The 17,963-nt window shown below is 47.6% G+C and overlaps 1 protein-coding gene across 2 annotated transcripts; it reads right to left on the bottom strand.

The window, feature by feature from the left end:
• On the bottom strand, nt 1-5,371 carry SHISA2 (shisa family member 2). 2 transcript variants are annotated; one of them, XR_007767495.1, is made up of 3 exons: nt 5,068-5,371; nt 2,134-3,020; nt 1-1,999 (listed from the first exon to the last, which is right to left on the bottom strand). XR_007767495.1 is itself a non-coding variant. In XM_050908198.1 (2 exons), exons 1-2 carry the CDS (start codon nt 5,369-5,371, stop codon nt 2,467-2,469), a joined length of 858 nt encoding a protein of 285 aa, XP_050764155.1. In that variant the 3' UTR covers nt 1-2,466. The 2 variants fall into 2 exon arrangements, 1 of the variants encoding a protein (XP_050764155.1); XM_050908198.1 differs by having other exon boundaries at nt 1-3,020.
• Between the last annotated feature and the right edge of the window lie 12,592 nt (nt 5,372-17,963).

The raw sequence follows: 17,963 nt of genomic DNA, 5'->3' as shown, positions 1-17,963 counted from the left end.
TATTTATTAAGAAACAAAGGGGGCTTTTTTCTTCATTTGTAAGAAACACTTTAAAGCAAGTGCCCTTTCAGAGATTTAAAAGCTATATCAAATGGTAACATTGGTTTTACATTATTGTACATGACATTTAAAAAAACCACCACATCTCACAAACTTCCTTTTATTACAACTCGGGTTTCTCTGCCTTCAGTTGTAAATTAATTTCTACAGACTTAAATTTAACTTATTCTTTTTTTTTTTTTTAAACAAGTAAACAATATACAAAGAGATTCACCTGAATTTCATAGGTCAGAGGAGGTGCCTTGCCAGGGCATGTGCAAGGCAGGCGGTGCGCACTGGTGGGGCACGGGCGAGAGCCGACTTGGTTCACAGTTGGGAAGGATCACGAACACATGGATGGGCTTCTTGTCTGGCCACACAATAACAGGTTGGGTCTCACCTGGGGCCAAGCACCTCCAGCTCCTGCCGAAGCCACCAGCAGCTGAAGGCATCCGAGCCCCCGCACCCGATGCCAACTCAGTTTTGGAAGGTCAGCGTGACCAAGCTGCAATGTGGGCAGGTAGAAACCTAAATGCCCGCGAGACCCGAGTGCACGTTGGGTCCTTCAGAAGCCTGGCAGCACCCAGCTCTGGTGCACCTACTGCCTTTAAAGATCCGCTGAGCACGGAGCTGTGCGGGCAGAGCAGTCACCCAACGCCCCCAGCAGCCGGTCGCTGCCTTGCCGAAGCCGCCCAGCCTGGCTGGAGGAGAAGCCGGGTCTCGTGAGCCAATCTTTCTGTCTGGGTCCTACATGCTGAATGGGCGATCGCAGCCAGGAACAGCAGATCTGGCACAAATTACCTATTCATTTTCCTCTGTCAGTGGTCAAACCATTCCTGCCCACCGCAGACTGCCTGTGTGTGGCATGTTTACAAGTAAACCATTGGATTTGGCAATGCTTCTGCACGCATGTGTAATTTAAAAACAGACATACAAAAAATAGTAGTATCACAGTTATTGCTACATACTGATACAGTATCAGACAATAAGAAACCTTTTATCAGCTCTGGTCTGGTTACAGTAATTGCCCGGTTTTGGTATATGCCCTCGGTCCTCTGTTGCGGTGTTTTGGCTGAAGAACAACTGGATGGAAATGCAGAGACTACAGTTTTTTAAAAGACAAAACCAGCCTTAAATAGTTTGTTGCATCCGGGGTGATATATTACAGTTAGCACGGTCTGATTATTCCCAGCACACTGCTGCCTCTTCAACCTGGAGAGGTATTTTTCCCCAGACAAAGAAAAGCAAGACGGAGCCAGCGGCTCCAGTGCAAAGTGTCCCCCCGCCTCCGCATCGCACCTCCTCCCAGACCCCCGTGGCATCCCGGGGAGCTGCAAGCACCTTCATCCTTTGGTTGGGCCTTTTTCCTTATTTTTAAATACAGCTGTGCCTTCCTAGGCCCCTGCCCCAGGAGTGAAGAAGGAGCAGGGCTGGGGACTCAAGTTGGCTGGTGGGGGGACAAAGCCCACTTTCCTACGGTCAGACTCGATCGCATGTAGGGTTTGGGGCTGACAACTTCGTGCGCACTCACACGGGTTTACTGTTTCATGGGAAGTGGGGTTAAATCAGGCGTGTTTGGAGTCACAGTACGACCTTTCTCTGCAAAGGCAGTTTCAGCTCAGATGCTGCTAGCTGTACCGAAAGCTTTGTTTTGAGCATCAGGAAGAGCAAGCACCTCGTACCCTGTTTTTAGTAAAAAGTTCACAAAGATAAAGTCTGTGCAAACCACCACTGGGTCCTGATCTTGAGGCAAAACCAAATCAAGAAGGGTTTCAAGTGCACTGGAAGGAAGAGCCGAATAATTCACACTCTTCTAATTCCTACATAAATACCAGGGACAAGGAAAATTGGTCTTTGCAAGACTAAGCCTTTCGTGGCATTTCACCCCACACCAGGGGGGCTGGCACCAGCACCCAGCACACAGGGATCGCACCGTTCGGCACTCGGTTGTGATGATTGTCTGTAAAGCAACGGGAAATGTCATTAAGGAGCTGGGAGAGGAGAAAAGAGGTTTCTTAAGTACTGCGGTCTTGTACAGTGTAACAAAACTCTTTCTACAAATTAATTAGGCAAATACTTCTGACCATGTCATACCTGAAGGGCACTTAACGGCTCCGGCATTTATCTCGCAAGTACAGTGATCTGAAATACATATGCATTTTCAGCGTAATCCTTTGCCGCTGTAAATCATGCACTGGAATGAGAGCGTATCTGGCAACGTTAATTCAGAGATATCATCCTACAGTTTCTGGCAAGGGACCCCGATGAAAATAAATGGTTTATAAACACTGTCTGACATGCATGAGCCTTTCAAAATTATTTACAAGTCATGTTCTGGGAGCTTCGTTCCGAGGAAGTATTTCTCCTCCGTTCAGTTTAGACGACATTAAAATCTGCCGGGTGGGGAGGGGGAGGAAGGCGTCGGTGCTACACAGTCACAGCTGGGTACATCTTCTGTTCGCTGTTGGTGTGCGGGTAGGGAGACTGGATCTGCCTGTAGCCGCTCTGCAAACCGTCGAGGAAGGGGGGCACCGGGGTCAGCGGCATCGAGTCGTGCTGCACAGCGTAGCCCACGTACTGGGGGTGCAGGTACTGCCCCTGGTGCGGCACGATCTGCGTAGCCTGCTGGCAGTTCAGCACCGAGAAGTTCGTCGGCATGTTGACGTAGACGTTATTCATGGTCCCTTCTGGCAAACAGCAGTTGGTCTGGGACCTGGTCGGGGGGGCTCTGGCCCCCGAGTTGGCGCTGGAGCTGGAGCTGGCGGCGGTGCTCGACTGGCGGGAGGAGGAGCCCCGGGAGGTGCTGGCACTTGGGATCATGGGGATCGTCTCCATCAGGCGGGTGCCCCCGGGGGCTCGGCTCTGCTGCGGCTCCTGCTTCGGCCGCAGGCATCTGCAGCAGCAAGCTGCCACCAGCGACCCCAAGATGATGAAGGCGACAAATACAGATCCAACGATAAGGAACGGCACGTAGATGGGCACTGCAACAGCAAGGAAAACGTTGTCACTGGGGGCCAAGGACAAACCTCAGCAGCTCTGGCAGAAGGTCCCCCCTCACCCCAGCCGAGCCCACCTCCCACCAGCACAGGTCCATGCAGGCTGAGCACTAAAAGCTGTGTGTGCAGCTGAGCATTTTACACAGGGCAGATGAAAAGGACTGCTAAAACCACTGGCTGGAGTTTCCAAAAGCATCTTTAAAGTTATTAGCAGGGAGGAAAGCCCACAGCTCACGCCTCGAGGGAGGACGGCCCTCTCCCTTTCATGGTGGTCTAGTCCACATCAACCACCGCTCCACATCTCACCAGATCTCGTCTCTGATACGCCCTGCTAGAAAAATCAGGCAAGAGAACGCTGGGTTTGAACAGTGCCGTAGGGAGATACTTTGGGGGCAGGATCCCTGCTCAGGGCTCAGGAGCACAGCGTGGTCAAACCGCAGTGCTGCATCACATCCCTCCCCATCGCCAGCCCTCTCTGGCTGCTGTCACCGCTCGGGGCAGGAAGACAGCCAGGCAGTGACCAGGCAGCAGCCACAGGGGCTCTGCCACGCCGCAGCCCCAGGGATGAGCGTCCGGCTGCTCTGTGCTTCAGCCCTGGGTTTAGGGAGAACGCACGGGGCGGGTGGTGGGGTGGCAGCACCACGCTCCAAAGCTTCACTACCAGCAGAGGGGCAGCATCACTCCTTGCGAGGCTTAAAGAAGGGACATCAGGGCAGGAGGAGCGAGGGTGGGTGAGGGCTGGGAGCAGAAAGTACGGTGATGCCTTGACCCGACAAGGCGGATGGTGAACACCATCCTTGGAAGGACCTGGACTCTGGTTGCTCTGCACTCCCAGGGAAAAAGCTGTTTTCTCTGCCTCAGTAAGAAATCTGCACGGATATATGCAGGACTAACGAGGGGAAGGTGCCTCCCTTCAGCGCCCATGCCTGGGCTTCATCGTTTCCACCAAACCCTGGCAGCCCCAAGACTCGGGCAGGGCTACGGACCCCTGCCTGACCGGCATTAACGCAGCCACTGCTAATGACACAGCGGCTGCCCCTCCTGCAAGTTAACCAGTGCCAGCGCAGGGCAACAGCTCCCAAACCTGCTGAGCAGTACATTAATTAAGAAAATTAATGGTTAAGAAAAGTTCCTTGTTCTCAGAACTGCAAAGGGGGGTTATCTGTCCGCTCAAGTCAGAATACCTCCTTGCACAGGTGATTATATGCAGCAAGTTATAACCGAAAGGCCACATTTCTCCCATTTCTTCCACAATTTTTGCACTTTTTAAACAAAAGGCTTGCAAAAAATTGTCTCTACTTCTGCGCTTGGCGCTACAGTAGCTGTTGAGCAGGTGCACGCACTTGCTACAGACTGTAGCACGCGAGTTTTCCAAGAGTAAATCTGTCCTAATTATAACATCACTTCAGGCTACTTCTGGTGCGTTCAGCGTGCGTGGATGGCAGCAAGGGTGCTGGGAAGCCACCGAGGCTTTTTTCAATCAGCGGTAGAAAGACTTGAGTTTATCCTTGAAATTCAATCTTGTAAAAACCAGTCCAGAGTGGGGGGTATCTGAGCTGGAAGAACATATACAATTAGAGTGGGGACCGGACAGAAGTCATTTTGAAATGTCACATCACTTTTTTGTTTCGCTCCTGTGGGTGGTTTCATTTTTTTCTTCCCTTTTTAACTGGGAGCACAAACGGGGCTGAGGAGCCAATTCAGAGCGGCAGCAGAGCCGCACAAGACGGAGACAGCTTGCCCGAGACTGTCGGAAAGCGGTGTCACTTACTTGTAAAGAAGACGGGGCTGGACTTTCAAATACTAGGGAGGGAAAAGGGAGCCTCTACGCGCGGGTGCTTTTCCCCGTTCAGCAGCTGCAGACGGGCCTGGCTGGCCCCACCTCCATTCATTCTGCCCCACGACTCGTCGCAGGAGGGAACCGGCGACAAGGGGGAAGGAGCGGGCGAGAAGTTTGCCGCAAACCCGCGGCGGCTCCCCCGGAGCCGCCGAGCCTCGGGGGACCCCCGCGGCCGGGCCGGGGCCGCCTCACCTGCCGCGCCGTCGGGGCCGTCCTTGCCGGGGCGGCCCGGCTCGCCGCCGCCCTGCCGCCGGTCGTTGTCGCAGGCGCCCTGGTCGAGGCGCGCCTCGGCGCTGGAGCAGCAGTAGCGGAGGGCGCAGCTGCCGCAGCAGATGGTGGCGTCGCCGCCGTCGAAGCGCTCGGGGCACTGGAAGCCGTCCCGCCAGCCGCCCTGCCCGTCCAGCCAGCCGTGGCAGTACTCGCCGCTGGCCGCGGCCCCCGCCGGCAGCAGCCAGCCCAGCGCCGCCAGCAGCAGCCAGCACCGCCCGCCCCGCATGGCGCCGCCGAGGGGGCGGCGGGCGGGCGGCCGGCCGGTCGGTCAGAGCCCCCCCGCGCCGGGGCAGCGCCGCCCGGCCCCCCGGGGCATGCAGCCGCCGCGCTGCGGGGAGTCTCGCCGCGGGTCCTGCCGCCGCCGCATGCCCGGGGCTGGCCCGCGGGGTGCGGAGCCGCCGCCGGGAAGGACCGGCCGGGCGGCGCGGGGAGCGGGGCGGGGGGCGGGCGGCGCCGCTACTCGCTACTCCCTCCCCGCCGCCGCGCCGCGACGGCCCGGCCTGCGCCCTGCGCCGCGCCCATGGGCGAAGGTAGGCGGGTGCGGGTGCAATCCTCCGCCCGCCCGGGGGGCGCCGACCCGCCGCCGCCGCCGCCGCCGCCGCCGCCGCCGCCGCGGTGCGCCCCTCCGGCGCCGCGCCCGGCACCGCCGCTGGGGTGGGGGGGGCGGTGCCGCGCCCCGCCCTTATAGGCAGCGGCGGCGGCCGAGCGCGCATGCGCCCGCCCCGCCCCCGCCCGACGGGGCGGCCCCGCGCCCCCTGCCCGCCGCCGCGGGGCCGGGACGGGGGGGGGAGCGGCGGAGCCCGCGCCGGGGGCGGGGGGGACGGGACACACGCGCCGCTGCCGCCGCTCCCCTGAGCCCCGCGGTGACCGTCGCAGGCGGGCGTCCTCCCCCCCCCGCTCCGCCGGGCGCTACGACCGACACCAGTCCCCCTGCACCCCCCGGAAAAGCAGCGCTCCGACCCCCGGGAGGAGCGGCAGCCGGGCCCCGCGGCGCCCCGGGCTGCAGGGTCGCACGCTGCCCCTCTGAGTACCCGCGGTGGTTTTGCCTCCCACGTTCTGAAAGTCAGGGGCAGCTCAAGGAAAGGCGCAAGGATGCTCCTTCAAACGTGTCCGAGCTGCTGAAGTGTCAAGAAAGTTTGTTTTTTCTCTCTCCCTCAAAGTCAGCTCGCATACTGCCAACCAAAACTTTTGCTTACAACACATTAGATCAAGTAAAAAAATACTTCTTTTATTAAAAAGGCAGAAAGTGGGTAGCTCTGGTAACTCACGCCATTTTTAAATGCTGCTGCTGCTAAGTCATTTCACTGCAAGGAAGGTGACTGCAAAGTTATATTTATTTCTCTCATTCTTTCAAGCTTTTCTTCTTCAATTAAATTATTGTCTTTCACTAATAACATACCAGTCCTTCCCCCTCCATTTCATCTCCTTCTTTTGTTCTCTTTTCAGCCGCTCTTAGACAGCTGCAGGCTTTCACAGAGGTATTAGTCTGGACCAGCAGATTCTGGTCAAATTACAGCCCAGGTAATTGCATTTTGCCCCCTCGGCTTCACTGCTGCTCCCAGCGAGTTACTTCCCAGCCCCGTCCCTTTCCCAGCTCAGCCCATAGCCAGAGCCACGCCACTGCAGGGGCAGGGTGCAGAGGTGATTCCCACACATCTCGCACCTTACCTCAGAGAGGATTAGTAACCTGGAGCAGCCAAGCATTGGAAAAGCTTGTAGTTATCAAGATGAAAAGTGGGATTGCGGCGTGACAGGTTCTGCATCGCCCATATCAACCCAGCTGGATGAACGAGAAGAAACTTGCAGGGATTTGAATGATGGATTTTGAGATGCTCCATCTCAAAACCTGATTAGCAGCTACCCGGAGCTGTCAGCTCTAGCGTGTTCGGTTTGGGGTGAGGAGCACACCACGAACAGTCGTGACCGACGACGGATTTCATGCAATCGGCCCGCATCGCCCAGAGCACCCATTGCCCAAGACACCCCCGTGCTGCGGCACAGCGAGGGAAGGGGATTGTCTGGGGAAGGAGTTAGAGCCAGGAGCTCCCGTCAGTGACCTGTCGGGGTGTCTGGCAGCCCCGCGTGACAGCACAGCAGCTGTTAAACGCTTACATTCACAGAGGTCTTCCTACAAGGTCATTTTCTTTAAATCTGGGTTGGACTGACGTTTTCATAATAAGAAAAGCAGCTTCTTGATTCTTTTGTACGTGGCAAGCAAAATACTTTCCCAGCCCCATTCTTTGAGTCGATGGTTCCACTGATATTCAGTAAGGCGGATCTCTTTCAATAGCAGTAACAGACTGTTAGAAGATAATCTACTTTTTACCTATCATCTATCTAGTCCATATGTATTCCCAGTTAGGAGCCTTAATCACAACAAAATACCAGCACCAGATCCCTTGCAGAGATTATCTGTAACAGGTACTTTGTATATTCAAGCTCAGAATTTGTCTCAACTTGTCTGGGTAAAACCAGAGATAACAGCGCACCTCATTACGCTTTTGTAAAACTTAAAACATTTGGCACTTTGCAAAGTGCTTTAGAACATATTTAGCAATAGACTAATTAGCAAAGATTTTTTTTCTAGCTGTCTTTACAACCTGATCAGGTAATATCTGTATGATTTACAGTTCAAAGCACACAAAAACCACAAAACCGAAATATGCAAAAATACATAAGTATAGCAACAGTCTTTTCTACTCTGCAACTTTTTCACTCACTTTCCTGTGTCTAGCAATCTCATAACATTAGCTCCATCTATTTCAATGTAAAGTAAACCCATCACTAAGGCCCCAGACCCTGTAGGACACCAAACTCACTGGGTCCCATCAAACTGAGCATCTTGCAGCTTTTAGATATAATTGAAAGATCATATATCTGTTAGAGTGGGCAAAGATTTTTAAAGCCTAGAGATACTCAATAGTGATCATATCGTCTATAAATCTCTATTATCTGCTTCAACTTTGTTTTATTTTTTTCTAAAAAAATCTCTGAATTTTTACTACTACTACCAGGTGTAGTTTTCTGAGGCCTTTGGCTCGGTAGAGGTGTTCTTTGCCCTTCTCAAGCCAAATGCATGATTGCAGGAAAGCAAATACCACGTTTTATTTCAGTCATTTGAAAAACTCACGTGCTGTTCTCTGATTCCTGAAAAATCTTCTCACTTAGAGGAGGGAAAATTACTTTTGTTAGTTGTCTGAAACTGATAAAGTGCATTTTTCTCTATCATTTTTAACACTCTGAACTGCAAACTGCCTGTGCAGCAGCATAGGGGATAAGTACATTTACAGCACATCACAGCTTTTATAGGACCCAGCGTCCCGCCGTTGCACTGGCCGTGCGAGAGCGATACCCACACACCTGCGTGCCGGTGCCAGACCGGGATGCTGATCCTTGCAGGCAAAGCTGCTGTGGGATAATTGCCACCGTATGCTTAAGTGAATATGTAAGACCGGTATCTTCTTACCTTGTAAATTCATTCAGTCACTGCATTGACAGATATTCTCCTTATTATAACAGAGGCATTTTTGCTGTTTTACTACTACAGTCCCTCTACAGACGGGAATTTTCCAAAAGTATTTATGTGCCTTCAGAGCACGGTGCTTTGCTTTCCTTAGGTTTGCAGGCCTCATTTGCTAAAGCTCCTTGCAAATACAACTGCTGCTACTTCAAAAAAAGACATCAGAAATAGGAAAGGCATGAAGAGAGGGATACTAGAAAAGCATGTCTTTCATCCTTAACAGCTCCCAGTTCAACAGGGGGAAAACCAAGGACACCCCACCTTGAGTCTGAGCTGCTGAGCCGGTCACAGTGAGGTACCGCAAACGCTTGTTGGGGCTGGCTGTGCCAGCATGCATTGGACAGGAAGGAAAGAAAAGGAAGGACAAATTAGAGGCAACTCTAACAATAATAAGTAAGAAACAACAGTCCCTCTCCCTCCCCCTTGGGTGTCCATCTTACAAATTCTCCAAGATAAAGCAGGAACACAGACCTGTCACCTTATTCTCTATCTCTATCTATTTTGGTTGGAACCTCTTTAGAGGTAGGAAAAGGAAAACCCTGCGACGTGACTCTCCAAGCTGCCATGAGCTTCTGTGGGCGTGTAAGTGGCTCTTGTTGTTAGGGATGTTTTGCTTTCCTTATCCTATTTCCAACCCATGCTCTGCAACTTGCCCCATTCCCTTGATGGTAAAAGAGACGCAAAACTGGCAGCAACTCCTATCCCCCTTTCCTTTCAACCCACTGGATATAAACTTTAGATGGTGAATGGATGCTTTCTTCTCTTCCCCTTTGGGATATTCAGTTTCATTCTTGGTAGCCTAGTCACTTGGGTACCAGTGAGATTACCTGCTTTTCACTGCCCAGCCCTGGATGCCAAACAGGCATTTATGTACCTCTCTCATTATATTTAGCTAGTGTATCTACCATTACATCATTACTGTCAAACAATTTTGCAACCTCATCAGAAACCTTGAAAATCTGGATTCAGGAATTACTTTGGCTTTGCAGTTGTGTCCACAACGTTGCAAATCAGGACTGTAAATGAAAAGTCTTCTCCCTCCCTTCTCCCAGAGAAAAGCTAGGATTCATCATCACAGTACTATCGTTTAGATCACTTGGCATGTAAAAGCCAGGCTACGCTTACCGCAAGAACTGGATTTTATTGCAGTTTGTACACTTACATATTGCAGCTTAACACTCCATCAGTAGAGATTCCTCTTCCTGGTAATGTAAAATAATGGAATTAATTCCCATCTGAAAGCCAAGCTGAGTATGTAGGGGTTTCGTTATTTAAAAAACTGTTTGTTTTGTTGTTTGGGTTTTTTTAAATTTATAAACAAATCACCTTGGAATCAGAAATCCCTGCATCTTGTACATTTATCCTGGCAAATTCACTTCTCAGGTAAAACCGTATTTCCCGCTGATAAAGCAATGCCTTGCTGCCCCCATGTGAAGTTAGTGGGAAGGGTAGCTTTATTAAAACACCATCGCTATGGGTTTTGTACAGAGAACTGTTGTAATCAAGAGTGCAGTCCTTACTGACAGGTTATACTAACGTAAGTTCCCAGATGAGGTTAGTTACCAGAATATATGAGCTTAACTTAGTAGGGTTTCCTTCTCTTCCTGCCCTGGTTATTGGCTACCTTTTATACCAGTGTAGCTATACCTGTGGTAAATGTTATTTAAACACCATCAGTATATTTAAACGCCCAGACTGCTATTCCAATTGTGGTATTACTTGCATAAGCTGGACTCGTTTTTATTTCTGCTTAGGGAACATATTTAATATCTACATTTTAAAATACACGTGTATTCATAGCAGAAAGGCTTTCTTTTATTGGCTCTCATTTCCTGGAAAATAATTAGAACAAGACGACCCAAGGAAAAAAAAAAATCTCACAGAAAGAGTCAAAGGACTGTAAAAATAACCTCAAATGAAATGATATGAAGTTCGCACACTCCTCAAGGGCCGGGCTGTGAATCTGCAGTGGCTGCCCCGGCACCAAGCACATCAATACGCAAAGCTCGGCTTCTGCTATCAGTGCTCGCTGTCTCGGCGTACACAGCAGTGACAGCAGACATCAGCGCCGGCACCGCATTATCACAGCCAATGCAGGCACCTCCAGTATCGCACGTCTGGCTCCAAAATGCACCGCTGTCCCGATAACGGGGTTAAGGGATGCAGGCTGAAGGGAGGTGACCGGGTAACGGTATCTGTAAGTGCTGGGGGACATCTCCCTCCAAATTCACGAGGGCAAGATTGCAACAAGTTAAGGAGGAGGCTGTTTCTCAGAAAACATCTCCCAGTTTCAACACTGAGCCCCGTCGGACCGGGGCTTCAGGGAGTTTGTTGCATTGTCCGATTGCTCGGCCGTGATCAATATCACTGTCATGCTCTTCTCCCAGGAGTCTTAGTACACTGATTCTTGGAGCTCCCACTTACTGCAGGCACAGAAGATTGCTGTTACAATATATAAAAGCCTGGACACAAAGCTGATGTGCACATCTTCAAATTGAAAGGGGTGCTGTTCCCTAATTGAATTATTTCTGCTCTAACCAACCACTCTAGCCACCAGCAAAAAGGAAAAAAAATTAGCTTCCCCCCCCCCCCCCCCTTCAGACAAAAAGCGAGGAAGAATTACTTCTTGTGGACTAAATCCATCTTCCCACAGCCTGCCCTCCCAGTGAGACTGGCCAATTTGACAAGGCATCATTATTATAAAGTTATTTCAATTAAAAAAAGAAAAACCCCAAAGTACAGGAATTTTCCACTCCAGTTTATGCCACGCAGAGCATAAAGCATGAGCATTTTATCAAATGCAGGAAGACAGAACTAAGGATAATTTCAAAACAGAAATTTACTGTTGCTCACCTCCTAATGCCATAGTGCAAGACAAGGATTTAGGCACCATATAGTGAAAGCAGCATCGCCATGCAGCTGTAGCCCAGATTGCTGCCTGTACAGTAAGATTAGTGAGCTCCAGAGAAGAAAAAAGTGCTTCTTCTCTTGGTAGGGTTCAACAGGACTTACTACAGCTTAATTTGCAGGTTTGGATTTTATATAGGGATTGTTGGTGCAGATGAGCAAGAAGCAGCAACTTGGTGCAGAAAATGAACAATATTTACGAGAATATTTTCTAGATCAGGACATTTTTTATACTGCTTACAAAAGAAGTAAAAATGACTGTACCTGCTTGCATCATTGCTATTTTACTTGGCGTCAATAGCATAGCTCAAATACAACTTACCTTAAAGATGATATAACCTAGCAATGAAGCTTCGGAATTTCCCCCCCTCCCATTCTCAGGGCTAACTTTAAACAATATATCCACCACTCTGCAACGGTGTTTGGTTTTTAATGCTACTATTTCTGTCGCTGCTGGAATGCTATCCCCATCCATCTGCCTGAGCCCACGACCTTAGCCAAGTATCCCTTTTGCCCCAGTATTTCTCAGCAGCTCTGAAGCTTGGCAAACGCCGTTACCACCGCAGCGTGGGTGTCACCATGACAGAGCAACAAATAACAGCTGTACCGGCTGCTGCGGCGCTAGAAATAAAGCGTGGGGAGAGGTGACGAGGAAGGTGACATTTCTCAAGTGTAAAGTGACAAATTACTCAGAAAAGCATTTCTAGCTAAATATTGTTACTAATAAAGTATAAATTTAAGCTAATAGGCATTTGCATGAGACTACATCTTCAGTACAGCAATTCTTGCCCTGTGCAGGGCAATCTGGACAAGCTGCCACAGCCTCCCTGCGGTTCTAGCCACTTCTGGACATCTCTGATACAAGCAGGAGGTTGCTATTGGCACTGACAGAGCATTACCATGCCTGAAGCCAACATAAGCAACGTTGAAAGCCTTCCCTCTTTACTCTCAGAGCAGAGCTCGGCATCAACTTCACTTTGCTACTGCGGGATCAAGTAGGAGCTTTGCCCTTGTGGTCTGTACAGCATAAGCTTAGCTAACAGCCAAAGCAGGTCTCGCCCTCCCCGGGGACAAGGCTTGCTTCTGGTTTGGCTGCCGGAGGTATGCGAACACCTGCCTGCTCGTTGAAAGCTATTCTGGTAGTTTAAGCATTACACTGCTACCATGGGGGTAAGCAATGGCGATGTTAGCTGCAGTGAGTTCCTTCAGCCAGCCACCAGTTCCCTTAGTCAGCAGCCAAAATAAAAGGAAAAAGATACCGTTCCTATTTGAAACTGATACAATGTGCATTGCCAAGACTCATTTCCGTGGCATTAAGGCTAGCACGTTCCTTTTGCTATCACTTCTGTCGGTTCACTTTGTCCAGCCTGATGCTAAATCAGAACCACCGTAGCTGCCTTCGGCATTGCTGTTAAGGATAAAAGAGGCAACACACTGGAGAGCTGTGCCAAGCACAGCTGCACGAAACAAAGGTGACACACCGATCAGATACAGGTACGCTCACCATCACTCCTCCACCCATCTCCAGCAGAGATGGAGAGATGTCCCCACACTACTGAGGACTAGGGCAGTGCTGGCCTGACTGCTCATTGCCATTGCATCCATTTGGCATTTGGGCCCACCCATTCCAAGCCTTTTTTTGAAAGGTGGACTTTTTTTTCCCAGTAAGGACTCCTTTATCACATGTACCTTACCTTATCCCTGGGTAGAACAACAGCAGAAGTGTTCATGCTCAAAGGTTCAATTCCTTTATGTGTATGTCAATAAAGAAATAAAGGTAGTCCAAACAGCCAAGAAATGCTAACACTGTTAACAGGATTAGAGGTTCTTGGTGGTTTTACAGTTTAGAGTAGCTTCTACTTGGGTACTTAACCATGGCGTTAGTACACTAGCTTTAGCTACCCAACTGTACGTAGTTTGTGCATATTTTTTCCCCAATGTTTCACCCAACTAGAAGTCTACTCAAGCTGCCTGTCACAGTTTTTTTTTCCCAGGAGAACTTACCCCCTTCTTCTCTTATTAAGAGCACATGGTATTTCTCAGAATTTTAAGTTTTGTATAATAAACAGCTTAATTTTGAATACTTGATTTTAAGTATTTGTCAAGTCTGTGTTTCTTTCCCTTCTTACTACACCGTAGTGTCTGATCAAAACCTCATCATCCTAGCTTGCTTTTGTGACTGGGACCACCACCTCTGAAGCACATCCTGTTACCACAACGTGCCACATTAAATACAGAGCCATCAAGGGATTTCTTGCCCAGGAGATATACACCAGCCTCTAATCAGAACTGGATTTTGGAAGCAATTACACGACATTCTAGAAAGCTGCTGTTCTGCTGCTGCCCAAGCACACGCCGTAGAGTGACACCTGCATTGAAGAGAAAAAAAAGAGGGAAATTCGTCAGTCTGTGAAACATTAGTTGAACAAAAAAGTAAAATATCTTTCGCCTGTTCAGCTATTGACCTGTTTAGGACTGGAATATGTATTCCAAGTTTTCCATGCAAGTGTTCAACAGAATTGACCTGATATCCTGGTGGGAGCCAATCTATATTCAAACAAAAGTAAAATCAACCCAGAAGCTTTTCTAGTTCATAGAAGCTTCTAAACTTAATCATAACCTGTTCATTATAAGCTAGAATTACCTTACTTCTAAAAGGTGAGAAAACAGAAAGCAAACCATTCTTTGGAAAAGTTATCAAAGCTAAAGTAACACGTAGCCTACTCACCTCCTCACTGTGGCACTTCAACTGCAGTGATGGGCTATAAAGATTAAATTCCCGAGGCTGAGTAAAAAAGCATTAAGCAATAGACCTCGTAACAACAGGAGTCAAGTGGGTCAGAAGGATCATTCAAATATTGAAGTCTAACAAAATCCTACTACCTTAAAAAAAAAAAGTGTAAGGAAATGTGAATGACCTGGAAGCAAATGGTGACATACTGCATGGCAGGCGTACCGGGGCTTCGTAGTGGCAGTACGTAACTGGCAGCCACCTGCCACCTGGTGAAAGCAGCATTCTCCAACAGAGATATTGGAATCCTGATAGGACTCGCTTAATTTTATATTTTTTTAATTCCTTTGGTTATGGAGTTAACTTGTAATTTTTTCCCCCCCTGCAAGTAAAAAAAAGTCACCCATGTAGCAAATGAAACTGCTATGATCATCTATTTCCAGCTACTAAATGCAGCATTCAACCAATATAAAACATTGTATTACAAACTCAGTTGATTTGGGACTACAAGAATACCAGCATATAAATATTCAACATGGAGTTCAGAAGAAATGATCCCAAACTGAATTAAAATGAGTTGTCCTGTTCACAGTAGGAAGTCTTGTGCTCTACATCCCCTCGTCCCTCCCCACACTTCTCCTCCCCCCTCACCACCTCCATCCATCCTCTCAAGCAACCTACCTGTGGGGTTGGGTGGAGATTGCATGTTCTAGCTGGGTTGAAGCTCCACGGGCACTGTTGCAGCGGGTAACCGCTGCCTTCCAGCGCTGCTGCGGGCATCAACTCTGTGTCACTCCCCTCCCCCAGCCCAACTGCTGATTTTCATGAGAAGTTGTACAAATCTACTACTGTGATACTTTAACTGCCCGTCAGGGTCTGGAGATACTAGCCACAGCATTGAAATGTACTTAATGAGAAGGAAGAGGGAAACAGCCCGACAGCACAATCCCAGCAATTAGTTCAAAAACTGCGTAATTTATTGCTGGAAATTTTTGCACATAGCCAGTTCTTCATTCTTATAAACTTGAATAAGAGTTTTATGGAAACAAACTTTTATAGAGCATAAGGCATTTATGCTCTACAGTACAGATGGATTTTCCTATACAGTTACTCTTAATTTCTCACTAGGAACCTACAAGGTGCTTCTTTCATATCTTCTGCTGAGACATTCCAGGTATTAGAACCAATAACACATAAGAGCTGACATGACTGACTCTGGATTATTTCTACTGTTAACATGAGTAACAGACTGGAAAAAAACCAAAGAATTACCACGGATGTCAGAGGGGAAAAAAAGGCCACTAAACCTGTATTGCTGAACTTTATTTTCATGTAAAAAATTATGCTATAAAAGCAATCGAGGTTCAAAATACAGCTATGTTATGAATACATCGATGGAGGGGGTATAGCTGGATTTGGATTTCCTGTGGTGAGGAAGATGCATAAACTCTGTCCAACTCCACCTTATTTCAACCTCCTCCCTCCCAATCTGCAAGAAAGCACTAAGTGCGGTAGTATCTAGATAGCCAGCTTGTCAGGAACAGAGACAAATGTGAGCATAAAGAAAGTTTTGAGATGCTGAACCAGGAAGAGGCTCATGAAGCAAGCAATCTAAGGCATAACGCTATCCTATGTTCCTTGTAGGGAGAACAGTGAAGAAGAAACAAGTTACTTCTAGTAAAAGAAAGAGGTCATGTAAGTAAGTTTACACCTCAGCTGTACAACAAGGTACAAACTAACAGAGAACCACATTCTACATGTGTGACTTCAACCTTCCTCTGGTACATATTTTTTTTTCTTTACAGAACAAATAATCCAGACTTGATTTCATTTCACGGTGTTTAAGTACAGGTCAGCTTCTTAATCCGCCTTGTAGAAAACCAAGCCACACCTTGACTGTATTTGTATTTTGCACTCTAATTATATTACATGTCTTTAAATTGGGGAAAAAAAAAAAAATCATTTGAAACAGCGTATACAATGCTGATCCCTGAAAATCATGGCTAAATTCAACCACCCAAGTAATATTCTGGGAATATAATTATTTCAAATCCCATTTTGACTTTAGTTTGTACTCCAGCATGTGATTATTCTATTACATAATCACTTTTTCACTTAGGCTAAATTAAGGACATACTGTTGCTTTAATGTGAACAGAAACAGAACCCAGGTACCCAGGAGGCTCAGACTGCTTTCCAATTTACAAAGCCATACATAGTGCTGTGTTACATTACAGCACGATCCAGGTTTATATAGCACACTGTGAAGAGATTCTAGACAAACCCACAATACACCACCTCCCCCCGCCCCCCCACCTTCAATCCAGAGATCAAGGCCCTAACTTCAGCAAGACCAATTTTGCACTATATAAATTCTAGGACAAACAGTTCTACATATTAGTCGATGACGTTTTTGTTTCTCCTATAACACAGGAGAACAGCAGGAAATGATCTTTCAAGTAGGCAAATATGTATTACAAGGATCACAGCATTATTGTTTTATTGTTTGCACAATGGTAAGTTGCACATATGGACAAACAGTACACATTTAGAATTAGTTTCACAAATTAATACATTACAAGAGAGTCCAGTGGTTTAACATATTAACTATTAAAAAAAGCAATAACAAAGGAATACAAACATTACGGTTTTGACTGCAGCCCAATAAAAGTTTAAAAAAAGGTTGAAATCAAAATAAACTGTAAGCTTTATTTTTCCGAGACATAAAAAACCCCACATTATATCCCTTCCTAAGGGACTGCCCACAAAGATGCAATAACATACAAGTACAAAAGTGAAGAATCCTGTGCTCAGTTTCCCTTAATTTTATCAGATCAAGTGACAAACTGAACATCTGTCAAAGAGCAATCCCTGCTGAATGCAGACATAGTTTCCAAAACATACAAAATGGTAATAACACTTTAACAATAGAAAGCAAATGACCTGGTACTAGAAAAATCTTATGCGCTGTAACTATTTTAGAAAAAAAGGTGCTTTTGTGAAAATGATTGTGAATACTCGTTTGATGCATGTTATATACAAAACATCATCTACATAAAAAGCAACTCGGCTCCAAAGTTTCATGTTCACACTTCAACCTGTATCTTTATTTGCAAAGATTCAATTGATCTATTATATCCTCCTTAAGATGTTTTCCCAGCTACTTCTAGTGCACACCAAACTGGAGATGCAGCACAACAAGCTATGCTGTTGTAATATGCAAGATTCATAAGCTACTGTTGCAATAGCTTTAACCTTCAAATTACATAATTTTCCTCCTCCATCCTTTAGCAGCAACTTATTGTACTATACCTCGTATTGAAAGCAGATACACAACTGCTTTTAAGTCAATGCTAGTAGCACTGACAAGAAGCTAGTGAATCAACTCTGTTTTGTAACAGCTAACGCAGGTTTTCATCAGAATAGCATATCCTATCTCCCCCAATTGCAGGCAAAACCTCATCCAGCCCAACAACTCTCTGCTTGCACACAAGACCTTGTGGCATCCTGAGCTTTCAGCTGAAATCCTGCAATGCCCTACTGGTCAGCTCAGGAGAAAAAACAAAACCAAACAGTTTGGGAACATTACCTATGAAATGTCTGTGTCAAAACCTCAGATTTTTCTTTACAGTTGGCTGCTAAATGGGTCAAGAAAAAGGTT

Source organism: Gymnogyps californianus, chromosome 1 (assembly GCF_018139145.2).
Source record: "Gymnogyps californianus isolate 813 chromosome 1, ASM1813914v2, whole genome shotgun sequence".
Classification (NCBI taxonomy): Eukaryota; Metazoa; Chordata; class Aves; order Accipitriformes; family Cathartidae; genus Gymnogyps; species Gymnogyps californianus.
Note: the sequence above shows the minus strand (reverse complement) of the source record. Positions and strands in the feature narration are given on the sequence as shown.